A 15,308-nucleotide genomic window follows, 5' to 3' on the forward strand; every position below is an offset into this window, starting at 1 on the left:
GGTCTCTGTCAGTGGGCTGCAGCTCTTGCTGCAGTTAAAAATAAACAAACTCAGGACACAGTACTGTGATCGGTTAGGTGTGATTCTGGTGCCCACTGTCTGGCCATGCTTTTTGAGCGCACTGAGTATTTTATTGTCCTGCTGTGTGGCTTGTCAGAGCAGAGCATCCCCCCGAATGCTGCAGGGCTGCTGCCACCTGCCAAGCGCTAAATGGTGAATATCTGTGTGTATTCCTTGGGTGAGGGAGGAGCAGCATTAGCCTCATGGGGTTACCCTTCATCATTCCCCCAACATCTCTAGTAATGAGGCTCCCTTTGGGAAAGGTGGGTGAATTCAGTCCGTTCTGTCTCTGACCTCTTTCAGCAGCAAAATCAAGCAAAGGTGCTGTTTGTCAATAGGTTTATTGCAGTCCGCTGCTGCTGGGAATATTGACACCTAGAAACTCTCCCAGACGCTAATCAAGGACCCAGCTGAAATGAGTGACCTGCATGCAAATCCCGCAGCCCTTCGTTGAGCGGTTTTTCAGACCTTGGCCTTTTCGATCCCGTTCGAATCCCAGTGCGACGGCAGCGTGTTTAGTTATTCTGGTCAAACCTCCCTGCCACTCCTGGCTGTTTTGTCCTTGCTGTGCTGAAACAAACCTGCTCGAGGGCTCCAGCCCCATTACGGGGACAAAAGGACATCAGACATGCTGTGAAATGTGTCTCATTTTTGAAGTGTAATGTGAAATCGGTGGCTTAGAAATTTCTGAAGTGGCTTTCTCTGTTCAAAAGGCATCTGTCTGGATTTTTTATTTTATTTTTTTTTAGCTTCTCTAAAATGCAGCTTGTGACATTGACTTGGGGTAAGGATACGTGCTGATGCTGAGAGGATTAATACTGAATGTGAGAATCAGTGGATGGCAATAAACAGCCAATTCTCAGGGGAATTATTTTCTGAATCAGAATATTTAACACATTGAGACTTGTGGGCTTTTCCCTACTTTTAAAGGGGCACTGTGAATGCACGCTAGAAAGCGTCTGTGTTACTACCAACTCCTTAATTTATGATTAACTTGGAATATTTTTACATCTCGTTCATTCCTTCCATGAGGGTGTTCTGAGCTGCTGAAATTACTTGGTCAGCTTCGCTCTCTCTGGTTTGTTTGTTAGGTTAGTGCCATGAATGGATTTTGGATGGGGGCTCAGATCTTTGGAAACTAAAGAGAGGATTCAGTCTTGAGGGGTTTTAAGCCCTTTGGTTCTCTTTGGCACAAAAGAGATGTCTTAAGATTCTTTTGATGCCTCGGGATTCTTCTGATGCATCCATATAATGTCTAGAGCTTAAAGCTTCCTTTATAAAGCTGTCGATGTTCCCTTAAGTATCTCTTGCTGTGCATTTTTTTTTATCCAGGTATGTTGTCTTTGGAGAAGTCTTTAGCTAAGGAAGTTTTGACATGGCACACAGCTCCAGTAGCACTTGGTTGTGAGTGCCAGAAAGCAAAGGGAGGTAAGTGAAGAACAAGGAGAGGACCAAAGACATAACTCTCTGCTCAGTCTCTATTTTGATCTAGCGGTGCTGAAATATCACGTGAGAGAAGGTGCAGCACAGGTATGTGGGGTCTGAGCTCTGCCCGACATGATCCCAATGTGCATCTTGTGTCTACTCTGACTTCAGTGGAGGGTAAATCCCTGCTGCTGTGGTGTCAGAGTGCCGAGGGCATCTGGGGCAGACGGGGATATTGAGGAGACCTGAAACTGCTCCAGGATGCCGAGGTGGCGTGATGGAGAACACAGAGAGAAGGGGAGGAGAGCAGTGAGGAATGGAAAGCAAAGGAGTGTAATTATGTAGCTCTGGAGGTGAAGGTCAAAGGCTCCATGTGACTGGTGTGTGGTGGCTGGTTGTTTTTTTTAAATGTTTGTATGTGTTGCTGTAAGCAGCCCCAGGGTGATCTCAAAGTGCTGGGAGGCACAGGCTGTAAATTAAAGAGGTTATTCTCCTTACAGAGAGGGTGACCAGCTTGAAGTGTAAAGACACCAGGCCCTAAATGGTTTAGGGCATTTTGCATGCTTGTTCCTCCATTGCTTCTCCATTCATGTTAAGTTCTTTGTATTAGGTCTGATGTAGAGACTTGCTTACTAATGGAGCAGGGACAGTGCTGAGAGTGTGCAAGCCTGGAGGTGCTGGGTAACAGTACCACCGCCCTGGCAGCAAGGCAGACAATCAAATACCTGCCTTATCGCCCCTTACCCTTTCTCACTCCGTGCTGTGGGCAGCTGGTTTGTGGGGCGCCTCCGGCCTTTCCTCCTCTGCTGGTGGCCCCTAAGCTTTGTCCTCGCTGGCAGGTGGGCCTGTGGCAGCCAAGGAAATGGCTGAAGTGACATTCACAAGCGTTAAAAGCGAGACCCAGGCATGGGGAGGCTGAACTCCGACTTTGGCCTCTCTGCCCCGGCGCTGAGGTGAGGAGAAGAGGTGGCCCTGAGGGGAGGAGAGGGGCCGACCTCAGGAGCCACGGCGGGGTGGGGGTATGCGGAGCCGGGGGACGCCTAGGCCAAGCCGTGGGCTGAGGGGCGGCGGCGGGGCCCGAGGAGATGGCGGCGGGTCGCCGGGCGATGGCGGCGGGACCGGGACAAGCCGCACTCCTGAGGAGATGGCGGCGGAGGGACCCCGCCTCGCGCTCCCGCCGGGTTAAACGGGGTGAGGCACTCTTTGGCCACCGGCGGAGGCAGCCGAGCGCTGGGGCCTGCGCGATTCGGCTTATAAAAGGCGTGGGGTGGCGCGGAGGTCTGGGCAGTCGGAGTCGGGGCTGGCTGGGTGCGGATCTGTGGGGCAGAGGTACCGCAGCGGTGGAAGCCCCAGGAGATTGTGGCGGCCTGAGAAACCCCCATCTGCACCCTGACTCTTTCCTCTCCTCCCGCGGCGGGTGCGGCGGAGACAGCGACAGCCACCCCTGGAGCCGCGGGCCGCGCCTCTCTCTCTGCCCTGCTGGATGCACTGGGGCTCGGTCCCTGAGGGGGGCCGCAGGGCCATGGGGGCGGGCAGCGGCAGGGCGCGGAGCCCCCTTCCCCGCTGAGGAGGCCCCTTGTCCCGGCGCCGATGCCGCGCTGTCCCCTCACACCCGGCCTCTGAGAGCCTTCCCCCCCCCTTCTCTTTTCCCCGCCTTGCCCTCCCCATGCCAGACGGAGCCCCTCGCCTCGGAGACGCCCTGCAGCAGCCCCGCCGGCCCGGGGGTCTGCGGCTGCCCCCGCGGTATGAGAGGAGCTACCCCCGCCGCCGGGGGCAGCCAGGAGAGGAGCAGGCTCCCACCCCGCCGCCGGCTGCCGTGAGGCGGCTGTAGCTGCCTCGGCTGGAGGAAGAGCCCCTTTGTTTTCCTTCCTTCCCGGGGCTTCATGCCCCCGTGAGGGATGATGGAGGTGGTGGGGGACTTTGAGTACAGCAAGAAGGACCTGATAGGACACGGAGCCTTTGCTGTGGTCTTCAAAGGTCGCCACCGTAAGGTAAACAGCGACGGGCTTCGCCCGCGGCCGGAGCGGGGCCGGTTACACAACCCCTGCCCGGGGCCGGGGTCGCTCCGCGGGGCCGCAGCCCTTCAGGAGCCCGTCCCGCTGGGTGACAGCTGGGCGGGGGTGTCCTTTGGGGAGTTTTGCCCTGATTTGGGGTGTTTGGGGAGGGGGGGGGGAAGGTGGAAGGTGGAAAGGTGCGGGGTGGGCTGAGGGACCGGGCGGGGGCGGCGGGCCCAGGCCGGCCCGGGAGCCCGGCGGCCGGCTCCCGGCCTCCAGAAACCCTGGGTTTTTTTTTCCCCTCCCCTAAAAAAACCCGCAACAAGCTCTCTGCGTTCCCACCTCTCTCTGCAGTTATGGTAGCTCCCTAACATAACGGCGAGTGGAGAGTTGCAGCTGTATGGGAGGCTGAGCCCTTTGTTTGTCAGGAGGGTCATGTTTATCTCGCTGGATAACGAGGGATCTAATGGAAAATTGCCTCCTTTGGGATTGGCTGAAGATTTCTTAAATTCAGAGGTGTCTGGTTTCCTGGCGTGGCTTGCTAATCATCCCGGATATTCATAGTTACGTTATGGTTTCTTGATGCTGTGAGAGTTTATTCTGATGTTGGTGCCTAAAGTGCTCTGCTTTTCCAGAAAACGACTCTTCAGATTTATCATTTTGGAGCATTAGGGCAGTACTTCTGGAGAGGCAGAGTGCAATGACTTTTAGGTTTTTAAAAAAAAAAAAAAAAAAGGAAAACAGAAACTTTAAAGACCGGTGGAGATGCTTCCACCTTAAAAATAAATAGGCAATTTATTTTTAGATAATATATAAATAGACAATATATAAGCTTACTTAATAAAACAGATGCTGTCTTGTGCAATTTTCAGCTGTAGATCATAAGGAGACTGAAAATGGGAAGTCCTTAAAGGAGAGTAAAAGTAACTCAGTCATTGAGAGAGGGCTAAAAAGCAGATACATGGCACCACTACCAAGAAATAAATGCAATACAATTACTTACTACTTTTGTTTTTGAAATGCTTTTGAATCCATGAATATGCAGTGTAGCTGCAGCTGGATTTTAATACCTGTCTAAACTATTGTGGGATGAAATAGTTCTTGATGGTGTCATGTGATGTAGTAATCACTGGTGGGTAGAGTAGGGTTGATCTCGCAACTTTTCTCTGGTGCTTTACTTGCTAGTTGTTAGCTAAAAAATATAAAACTCACAATACTTCTTTCTTTGTTTATTTCCAGAAAACTGATTGGGAAGTAGCCATAAAGAGTATTAACAAAAAGAACTTGTCAAAGTCACAAATCCTACTTGGAAAAGAAATAAAAATCTTAAAGGTATGTTAATTTGTAGTGATTTTTAAAGCTGCTTTACTTGGAAAGGAAGAGAGACTTTTGACCTAGTTCATTCCGGGTCATGGGTAGTATCACAGTAATTGCTATTCTGCCTTTTGTTTCTTTGTTAGTTCCAGGAGAAATCCAGAACTTAAAAGACCAAGAAAAAAAAAAAAAGAAAAAGATACTTTTCTAGTTCTGGAAATGGTCTCAGAACAGTTTATGGGCATGCTTTTGTTGTTTAAAGTGGAAATTTGTTGAAGAACCAGTCTCTGTGTCTTGCTTATTGCGCATGTAGAAAACTTTGTCCTTCAGGATGGCTACCGGGGTACCTTTCCCAAGCAGCACATACAGCAAAAGTCATAGCTGGTAGTAAAACATCAGTCTTTGATCTTTCTGCATCTTCTTTGCTCGAAGATACCTTGAAATCCTAAATCAGCATGCTAGATTTGATTCCTGAAGCAGTCTTTCCACTTCTGAGTTACGTTAATTGAATTAAAATGTGTAGTGTGGTTCTAATGAAGGAAATAAAACAGAGACTCATTTGATTTTTCAATGCTGTTTTATGGAAACGTCTCCTTGGATGGTCTCTTGGTGTTCTCCACTCTGAACTTCACCCCATTTCATTTTATGTAGCTTTGCAGTAATAATTAGTGCTACTTTCTTTCTATGTTTCTAAGCTTCTTGAGATACTTTTTTATAGTATCTTATATTAGTATTTTATATCCTAATATATAGATACTACATTTTAATATATTTATTATATAGCAGGAATTGTACTGTTGGGAATATTGGTGGGCTGCAAGGACTTAACAAAGGCAGGTGTTTTTCTGAGCAGTTACAGATAATTGCATGAACTGTCCTGTGAGTTTTATTTGGCATTATTTTGTTTGATTTCCTTTTTATTGTAAAATGGTAAAGTTGACTTGAACGTAGTGTAGTTGGTTACTCTGCTGAGCAAGAAATTGTGTGAGTCTATAAAATTAAATTTAGTCAGCTTTCACTACTCATTAAAGGATCTTGTGCTGTAGTACTTTCTGTAAAAAGACATAGAAAATAAGTCCTGGAACCAAATGTTTTTATGAGCTCTGAAGATATTGCTTAATTTCCTATTCCTGTAAATATTGTCTAAATAGTTGGGATTTCCTCAAATTCCATCAGACGGTCTAAAAAAGATGCTACCTTTCTTTGTAAAATTTGGTTCTCTTTGATTATCACCTAGCATATTAAATTTAAAATAATAACAGGCTATTTCTATAATACAAATATTTTGTTTTACAGGAACTTCAGCATGAGAACATTGTGGCTCTCTATGATGTCCAGGTAAAACATATTTTGATGCCTTTGTCCTCATTAAACTTTATTTATGGAAATATAATGTGTATATATATGTATACTGAGTAGAAAATTTTGAATGGCCGTGTATTTTTTTGCTCTAATGAGTTTAGTATTTAGAAAAAGAGATGCAGTTCCCTAGCAGTGGCAGGGGAGTTCTCTCATCTTCAACACACTGTGCGCTTATTTGCATTGGCTCTTCCTAATAAGCAGTATGCACAGTTGGGATCGAAAGCTGTGAGGAATATGCTTTACTGCCAGGCTTCAGGGGCAAGTGGCATCCTGAGAACCTCTGCAGAGGCTGTTTGTGTAGTTTGGTCCTGTCTCCAGAGAAACATCATCAGCTGGCTGGGCTGGGAGCTCTGTCAGTGGCAGTAACTGTTCTCCTGAATTAGCCTGGTTTCCTTGGCCTTATAAGTTAATTGGAGAGTGGGTGTTGACTGAATACACCTAAAGGAAAATGTACTAATGGGAGTTGATCTGAATGGATGAAGCAAGTGACGTTAAGAAGTCAACATGAGTTAAAATACTTTGTTGTAGAAGAGGAGCAGCATCTTTGAGATCTCTGTAAGAAAAAATTGTATAGCCCCATGTCACGGTGAGGAAGAACGGAAGGAAGCAGAAGACCATGATTACACGTGTATATATTGCTGTTGCCTGTGTTCAGATGGATAGAATAAAGTCTAAAAGCCAAGCAGATATTTCGACTTTTCAAGTATGAGAAATGAGTTATTCCCAGGATTCAGCCTGATAAGGTGAAGGAGTTAGTTTTCTAGCCTATCTAGGGTAGTGTATTCTACTTCGTAGGAAGTACATTTTTTTGTATCCTAAGGCCTGTAAGTGTTGAGTAAAGCTAAATATGACGTGATATAGGTTATACAGCCATTTGTTCTGCTTGAATAAGAACTGTACATTTATCTCGTGGGCTCAATTCCAACCTTAAATACAGAGTTACATTTGTGAAAAAATTATTAAGAGCCACCCTTGGGGCATTACATAGTTAAAGCAATAAAGAATGGACATTTTGACGTTCTCCAATGTTTGCTGTCTTTTGCACCTTTGCATTCTAAAAGATTTTCAGCTTTCGTGTAGATGTGTATCTGTAGCTATAGAAATCTGTGTTCAGAGGATATACACTAGGCAGGCTCAGGTTTTGTGTGTAGCGCTACAGGATGTGTAGTAACTTCTGTTGACTTTTGGTACAAAACGATGCTGTTCACGTAGTAACAGACTCTGCATCAAAACTTCCCATCTTGTCTCTCCTGGCTCTTGACTCTAGGGCTCTGCATTTTGAATATCAGCTGCTCCGAGAGGGAAAGTGTAGTCTGTTGTGCTTCTTGAAGAGACCAGGTTTTTCTGAGTATTGCTAAGTGGAAATAACTTCTCAGTATCCTAAATTTAGTATACCCAGACATCTTAAAACCTACTGGAATTGTTGGCTGAGGCCATTGGCGTGTGAGTAATCAGCTGAATTTCAGATTTATCATTTACAGTTGTTTATATGTGAAGATTACTTACTAAGCTTTGCGGCTCAACCTCTGAGGGTAGTTGACTAGATACACAATGTTGAATCATCAAAATGCGTATCTTCTAAGCCTTTGACAGGCTCTCACTTCTTTTGATTTATGCACAGAACATCCACAGGAGAAGAGGGGACAGAGCTGTGTGCTTGTCTATGATTTCTTTACCTAAAGGTTATTTAAAAACATAACTTTTATGCTTTTCTGTTCTTGTTCTGCCCCAGGAAAGGGTGCTCTTAGAGTGACAAGAATTCTTGAGTAGTCAGTCCTGTACTCTCCATTTGGGAAGGGGATGTTGCTGCTTGTCACTGACTAGCTTTTAAATAAAATGGACAGTTAAGGCAAAGAGAAGGGGAAAACCTGTGTCTCATACCTTGGATTTATTTCAAATACATTTATGGCAAACATAAAGCTTGGCAGTATGATGCTACTTCCATAGAAGAAATTACTTTGCAAAATATGGTCTAAAGAATGTGACACTTGCACAAATAAGCTTTTCCCTTTCTGCACAGGACTATGTTTGTGAAATATTATACATCATTAACTTGTATGATTATATTAATTTATAACCCAGCAAGCATGAACGCTATGCAAGGCATTCACATGTCTAGTGGGCTGTTACACCTACTAATTTTCTGTAGCATTTCATGTTCTATCATGTACTGCCCTTTTTGTTTGCCATAGTATTGTGAACACAGTGATATGGTACAGCAGATAAGACTTTAGGATTTCAAGCAATTTTTAAGTTACAGAAGCTATTTTTTTTTCCCTCAGTGCTGGAGCCAGTGGAGTCTGTGTCACAGTAGGAAGTTCTCAGTGTGACTAGGAGTCTGTTTTATTTTTATAGTTCTTTCAGTCTGAAGTTTTTCTTAACCTTAGACAGTTTGAAATAAGAAAATGCTCATGTTTCAGATGCACTTTTGGTGAACCATTTGGCTGAATAATCCAAGAACTGATGGTTGTACTGAATTTCAGATAGAAAAGCTGGTGTGCAACGTAAATGGCAAAACTAAGTGGAAAAAAGTGCAAATTAATTGCAACGAAGAATAAATATTTTTACATCTCATAATATTAAATTATTTGTACTTAATGGCAGTACTTTGAGATTAAAGCTGTATCCCTGCATAGCAGTTTGGAATATATCTCTTAAGTTTGAGAACGAAAGGGTAGTTACTATTTTGCATATTGCAAAAGGCTTCATTTGGAATTGTTTTCACAGGAGGTAGGTAGATTCCTTCTCTTTCATCTCTGTCCATTTCTGGCTGTGTTCCTGTAGCGTGATTTGTGACCAGTCGCGCAAGTCAGTGTAATAAAGATACATACACCATTAAGGTTTTAATTAGATCCAAGGAGAACTTGGGAGCCATTCTGCTGATAGTATATGAACATTTTAAAACCTTCTACATTGCAGTTGCTTCAGGTCCTATGAACAGCATTTTGATGTTACTTAGAATGTATAGGGTCCACCGAGTTAAATCACTAGAAATGCCCATTCATCTGGAGACACGCCTGAAGGAATTGACGTGCTGTTAATGTTGGATGTGCCTTGGTCGGCATGAAAATCTTTTGTTCTGGTGCCAGCGTGATAATTGCCCTTGATTTCCATAAGGTGGTTACATGCAGCACTGGCGGGTTTGATCTGCAGTTAAGCATTTTATGTGAGCAGAGTGTGCCGTGGTTGTTCGTGCCGTCTCAGAAGGCCGGGGATCTTCTGCACACACCAGGGCGTGGAGAACAGTGGTTCTAAGACTGAAGTTATTTGTGGAGATACTTAAATATCAGCTCTCCATCTGTGAGAGGCAAATGTTTTGCGGTAGTGGGGCTCTGAAAAATAAACATATGCAGCTCACCTCTAAATGTGAAATTAATTTTTTTCATGAAGTGCAATGCTTAAAAAAACCACAGAGTATAATAAATGGATAGCAAGACCTAATCTGTTGAGACATTTTTTTACTTACCTTCTTGGGCAAGAGTTTGGTAGTCTTTCATTCAAGAGTAAAAAAACTCCTGAATCTCTGAAAGAGATTATAAGAATATATAGTATAAGAATGCAGCTCTTTTCCCATGGTGGTGCTATGGGATGTCATTTATCCTGCAAAAGTAGATCAATCTTGGTCCTGTTAATTGTGGAAGTGGAGCTCACTGTTTCTCAAAAGTAAGAGGAGTCCAAAATAACCTCTACCTCACCAGGTCCTTGGATAAAGTATTATACTGAAGTATGAAGGTATCAGTAAGTTATTTGGAATGTGCTATATTTAGGACATGAATTTACAGTTTTGTGCACTTCACGATCCCAAGTGTGTGCTGAGTAGAACTAATCTCTTACACAGTGCCAGACAGTGCCTGTTTTAGCAAATAATTTAATTCAAAACCTCTTTAGAATGTCAGTCGTCAGAATGAAAGCCTGTAATGTATCTTGGAGATAGCGTTTTAGAAGAATGAATTAATGTCTTCACTGCATGGAGCCTGAAGTTTGCTATTTGAACAGTAGTTTAGGGAGAACTAATTTCGAGTGTGTTATTGGAGAAACAGTATCTGAAGAGAAATTGTTTCTTGTCTTAGCTTGTTGGTACGTAGCAGACAAAATAACTGCAGCTGCTTCTGCTGTCCTTGAAAGCTACTGGGAACAACGCCAGTGGTCCTTCTGGTACTTACACCTCAGCCTTTACTTACACACAAGTGCCCATGAGTTCTTACTAGGGATGCTTATGGAAGGAACCATGTTTATCTGTACCTGTTGTTTGACCAGTGGGAATTAAATACTGCTGTTGGGTTTACCCAAGGACTCCAGTTGGTCTGGTAGTATTGCATATATTTATTGAGGCGTTTGCTTCGAGCATTGTGTTATGTGCTCTTGATCTTGGTGTCTCACAGCTTTGGTTGCCTCCATACTCTCATCATAGCTTGTCAGTGTTTGTCAGTGTCCATCCTCGCTGTGTGTGGAAATAGTCATATGAAAACATGCTGTCCACGCAAGTTTTCAGATAAAAAGAAAAATTCTGCCCTGTAGAAATTGCAAAGGTTTTGAAGTACTACCTGGCAGCTGATGCTAACCGGAAGGTTGGTTACAATAATATCAAGCTGCGAGGAATGACGCCAGTGTAGGCGTTGAAGGTTAGGGACAACCAGTTAGAATTTGTTTTGGCCCACAGAACCAAAGAGCTGGAGTTACTACATAGTCCTTAGCTTACCTGCTGTCCCTGGGCACTATAATTTGTATTTCAAAACTGTTTCAGAAGATCTGCTGTGAACAGTTTTGCCTTTGTGTTGTGCAGAGGCCAGTCTCTTTCAGGACCTCCCGTATACATTAATTTGGACTAGATCTCCATAGGTCCCTTCCAACCCCATATCATTCTGTGATTCTGATTAATGAAGTACAGAATCTCACATAACGGGAAATGAGTGATACGGCTATTGTGGGACATTTCTCCGTGGCTTATTGTTCTTTTATGTGGATAATTAGCAGTGTGCGTGCTATTTGAATCCAACAGGCACACGTCAATTAACATTTAGTCTAAAACAACATTTAGTCAGAACTATCAAAATGTTCAGTCCTTTAGACGTGGCAGGAGCTGAAGTTGTTAGAAGCTGCTGCTGTGGTGCACTCGCAAACAAAACAGCGGTATCTGTCATACAGTGAGAAGCAGCCTTAAAAAGATCCAGACCAGTTCTTTTTCAGTAAATCATTAGAACTTGTGCCAAATGTATTTAATGCTCAAAAAAAACGAGGCGTGTAGTGCTGGCCAGAAAAAAAAAAAAAAATAAAGCAAATATAGCACAAATTAATGTATCAGAAAATTAATCAGATAATAGCATTGCACAAGCTGTCAGGTTAGCTCTCACGGTCTTGGAACTCCAATCATGAACTGCAGTTAAACAGAATCTGTAAGACTTGGAGCAAAAACATAGTAACTATTTATTTGCCGCAGTCTCTGCTTTGGCAGCTCACGAAGAGCTCCTTGCAGACTTGCAGCTTGTTCTAAAGGAGGACTTCCTAACCAAAAAGAAATCTGGGGTATGTTTCTGCCAATACGCTGGAGTTCTAGCAACAGCTGTCAGAGGTAACCATGGATGTTTTGACTTCTTTTTCAATTAATGTCTTTTAAATGGAACTACTGCACTGCGCCGGTGATTTGGGTTGGAACTTCACATCCCTGAGACTACTGTTGGAAGTCTGGGATTAAAACACAGCAAGTTTTGGCAAATATGCTTCCTCTTAGTCTCTTTCTAGTAGGTTTATCTGTTAGCTTTCAGAACTGTCAAATGGTTTCCTATTAACCTTTGCTATCTTTTACTTCAACTTGCAAGTAAAACCTAGATTCAGAATCAGAAGGAGCAAAAGTAGGTTTTTGTCAAGAAAATTTTAAGCAACAAAGCAAGGCCTGCTGGGCAAAACTGTTCCGTAATTGTTGCAACACAAAATATGTTTGTTTTGCCTGATTTTTTTTTTTCTAGGTAGAAGTGTAGGCCAGAACAACTCCAGCTGCAGTAATTTTATGATCTGTATGTCAGTGTAAATTTTTGAAAGCTTTGTTATCTGTTTCAAGAAGCAGTTTTAAAATAGCTTGCTAGGTCAGCTTTATTCCCGAATGTTAGATCTGAAACATGCTGGTTTACTAATCTTTTCCTTTTTGAGCACTTTGCTCTGCTTAGCAAGTCAACAGAAATCACAAGGCTAGAGAATGATGATAGGGATAGCTTTATTTTTTAGCAAAATGATTTAGAAGGGAAAAATGTATCTACAGAATTGAGTTGTGTTTTCTGATTGTATTCCCAAAATGGAGATCACATTCCCAGTCAGGCTGGCCAAGAACTGTAATGCAAAATACGAGCAACTGTGAAGGGATTTTGAACTTCAGCTGTTTTGAAGTGAAGCTTGCATTGGTGGGATACTGAGAAGTGCTTGGCTGTGAGTTAAAGTTGGGACGAGGTGCGGCTGGGGAGCTTGGTACCAGTACAGTGCAAATATTACTTCTGCAATATGGATTACTCAGGACTTTTGACCAGTCTGGGAAAATCTCTTTGTGAAAGCTCTAATCTGCTCTGCTGATTTAATAAAAAAGGATTATCCAAGCTACAGTAAGGAAACACATTCTACTTCTTACTGTGACTTTAACCCAGTGACTTCTTTGGTTATTTTTAATCAAGAATATCAGTCAAAAAAGATGAGTAATGCTGCTTGAGGGAAATCTAGTGTAGTTCGTAGGAATGACTTTCTTTAAAAAGGTGAGGGCTTGTACAACAGGACAAATCATCAGCTCCGTGTTTCTGAAGGGAGCGGTTTCATTTGAAAGGACTTTGTTTCCAAGGGAATCTAGAAAACACATTCTCTTAGTTCTGTGATGAATAAATGTCTGTCCTGAGCTGAGCATTACACGCTGCCATAAGCTGCTGGTTTTGTACAGAGCGTGTTGTGTAGTGGAGGCACTGACGCTGTGGAACATCTATTTCTGATTCATGGGATTGCTATGCTGGGGTGGAAATCCACTAGCTGAGCTTCTTTCTTGTCACTGGAGAACGGACTGTTTCTGTGCCTCTTAGCTGTGCTATTCTTTCACACATCACAGTTGTCCTTTAAGTGAAGCGATCCTCAGTTGGCAGAATTTTCAGTTTGGTAAATTGGGATCTCGGAGTTTCTGGTTGGCATCCTTGGGCTTCCTGAAAAAAAGTGAGTTTCTGCTCTTGGAAGATGTTGTTGCAAAGGAACAATGTGGAAAGAAACAACACTTATCGTTATGTATTTTGAGTAATTTTACAGAGAAAGTAATTACTTATCTTTTTTTACTTTAATGTACACACTTAGGTTTTGAGGTGTTTATAGGATTGCAAATTATAGTTCATGTTGGCCACAGCTGTTACAGAAACATTGAACAATTGGGACTTCCTGAAATGTGATCTACTGCTGCTTTAATATTCTATATTGGTCGGAGTTTGCCTTTCATTCCCAACAGATTTGACTAATGTTCCTAGAAACTTGCTTTCTTTGAAGCTAATTTCCAAATGTAAACAAATCTGTAATATGCTTGATGTTCTGAGCTGGAAGGAACCTCAAATGCATTTCTGTAACGCAGACGAGAACTGCTAAACTAAATGCTTCCAGAAAGTGAAGCAGCCTAGTACAGTCTTGAATTAACCTTAAAACATCCAGTTCATCTTGAACTGTATTTACTCTTCAGTTGTGAGTGCATTAGGTGTTGTCTTAATAAAGATCTGGGTATTGTTTGACAAGAGCTTAGAAGTTAATGTTCAAATCTCCTGTAAATGTTAATTTTTCAGTTTTATAAAATAGTATCACTTGAAATTTCAGGAGATTTTGAGTCTAAGACTCCCTTTCAGGAAGGAGAATTTTCACTGTGAAGCCACTGAACTCTGACCCTCTCTTAATGCTTGTTTCATGTCTTTGTCTAGCTTTGCCTGATAAAAAGTACTTAGCGTTGATTTAAATATATATTCTTAATAGCTTGAAAACTATGAAGGATAGTGGATATCTTTGTCTGTGATGGATTGGTAGGAATCTGCTTTAATGGGTTGTGCCGTCCGTGTGCTCTGAGCTGTGTTTGGTATTTAGGGTAGGTGGTTTCCCAAGCCTGGGCACATGGGCTCATTTTTTTGTTTGTTTGTTTATTAAAGCTTCTTAGCCTGACCAGTTAGCGTGGCCTTGAAAATGGCGCTCTTGTGGTAGTTCCTGCCAGTATGGTCAAATTGAACGCGTGCTGAAGTTTTAATACAGGCACTGAGAAAGGTGGTGAAGTTCACAGCTTGAGTTTTGCCATGCAGTGTCCCTTTTGACTCTCTTTGATGCCAGTTAGCAGGGTACAGTCAGACTGTCTGCGGTTCCGCTTCCAGCTGGGGCACATGCCTGGCCTTGTCTGGCATGCCATCTCACTTTCCCTTCAACTGCCTTAAAAACATACTTTCCCACAAACTGTCAACCTTTTCTTTAAGTTTATTTTTAAACAGAAAGGGAGGTAACATAGTATGTAACTAAAAACATCATCCTGTTTAGTGTATACTTGCCTTATGTTTCTCCTTCTAGTTCTCTTTGTGTTCTTCGCTTTCAGTCTCACTCAGTCAGCTCAGAGAGCAAAATTGCTTTTACTTTATAAAAAGATCTCAGCGTTTTCAACTTTGTAGCACGACAAAACTAGTTTTTGCAGGAGACTTCATTGAAAACAATGTTGACTATTGGCATAGACAGGTAGGCTCTTCTCACACAAAATAAATATTTGTAGAAACAGTGAATGTTTTTGTTACAGTCAGGTTTAAGCACAGACATTTTTACTGCATTTTTGTGGAGTGTGTAGATAATTTACAGTAGAAGTTAGCTAATCTGTCTTTCAGTAACTCTTGCCCAGTTATGAGAGGGAATTCAGGTTGCAAATAGGTCTAAGGAGGTCGGTGCTTTGGGAAATCTCAAGTCTCATGCTCTGTCAAATGATAGCGTTAGTCTTCAGGATATTGCCTGATGTTTTCTTTTACATATACTAATGCTTTTGAAATTGTGAAATATTTAATGGTGGGGAATGTACGTATTTGCTACCCTCTAAAACAGTGACTTTAACATAAGGTGTCTTAGTTGATTGAAAATCTCACGTTGCACTTGGTTAATGCAGGTACTGAAGGCTTTGTCTTGTCACATTCTTAA

General features: G+C 42.7%; 1 protein-coding gene across 2 annotated transcripts in view; it reads left to right on the forward strand.

Annotated features, from left to right (window-relative positions):
* Nucleotides 1-2,767: 2,767 nt before the first annotated feature.
* The window catches only part of ULK2 (unc-51 like autophagy activating kinase 2), a 40,565-nt gene continuing 28,024 nt past the window's right edge, over nucleotides 2,768-15,308 (forward strand). The window contains exons 1-3 of one of the 2 annotated variants that reach the window (XM_074160429.1): nucleotides 2,768-3,476; nucleotides 4,719-4,811; nucleotides 6,090-6,131. In XM_074160429.1, the coding sequence (XP_074016530.1) occupies nucleotides 3,384-3,476; nucleotides 4,719-4,811; nucleotides 6,090-6,131 (228 nt within the window). In that variant the 5' untranslated portion in view covers nucleotides 2,768-3,383. The remainder of the gene's footprint in view (nucleotides 3,477-4,718; nucleotides 4,812-6,089; nucleotides 6,132-15,308) is intronic. The other variant, XM_074160430.1, reaches the window with a different exon arrangement.

This window comes from Numenius arquata, chromosome 18, assembly GCF_964106895.1.
Source record: "Numenius arquata chromosome 18, bNumArq3.hap1.1, whole genome shotgun sequence".
Lineage (NCBI taxonomy): Eukaryota > Metazoa > Chordata > Aves > Charadriiformes > Scolopacidae > Numenius > Numenius arquata.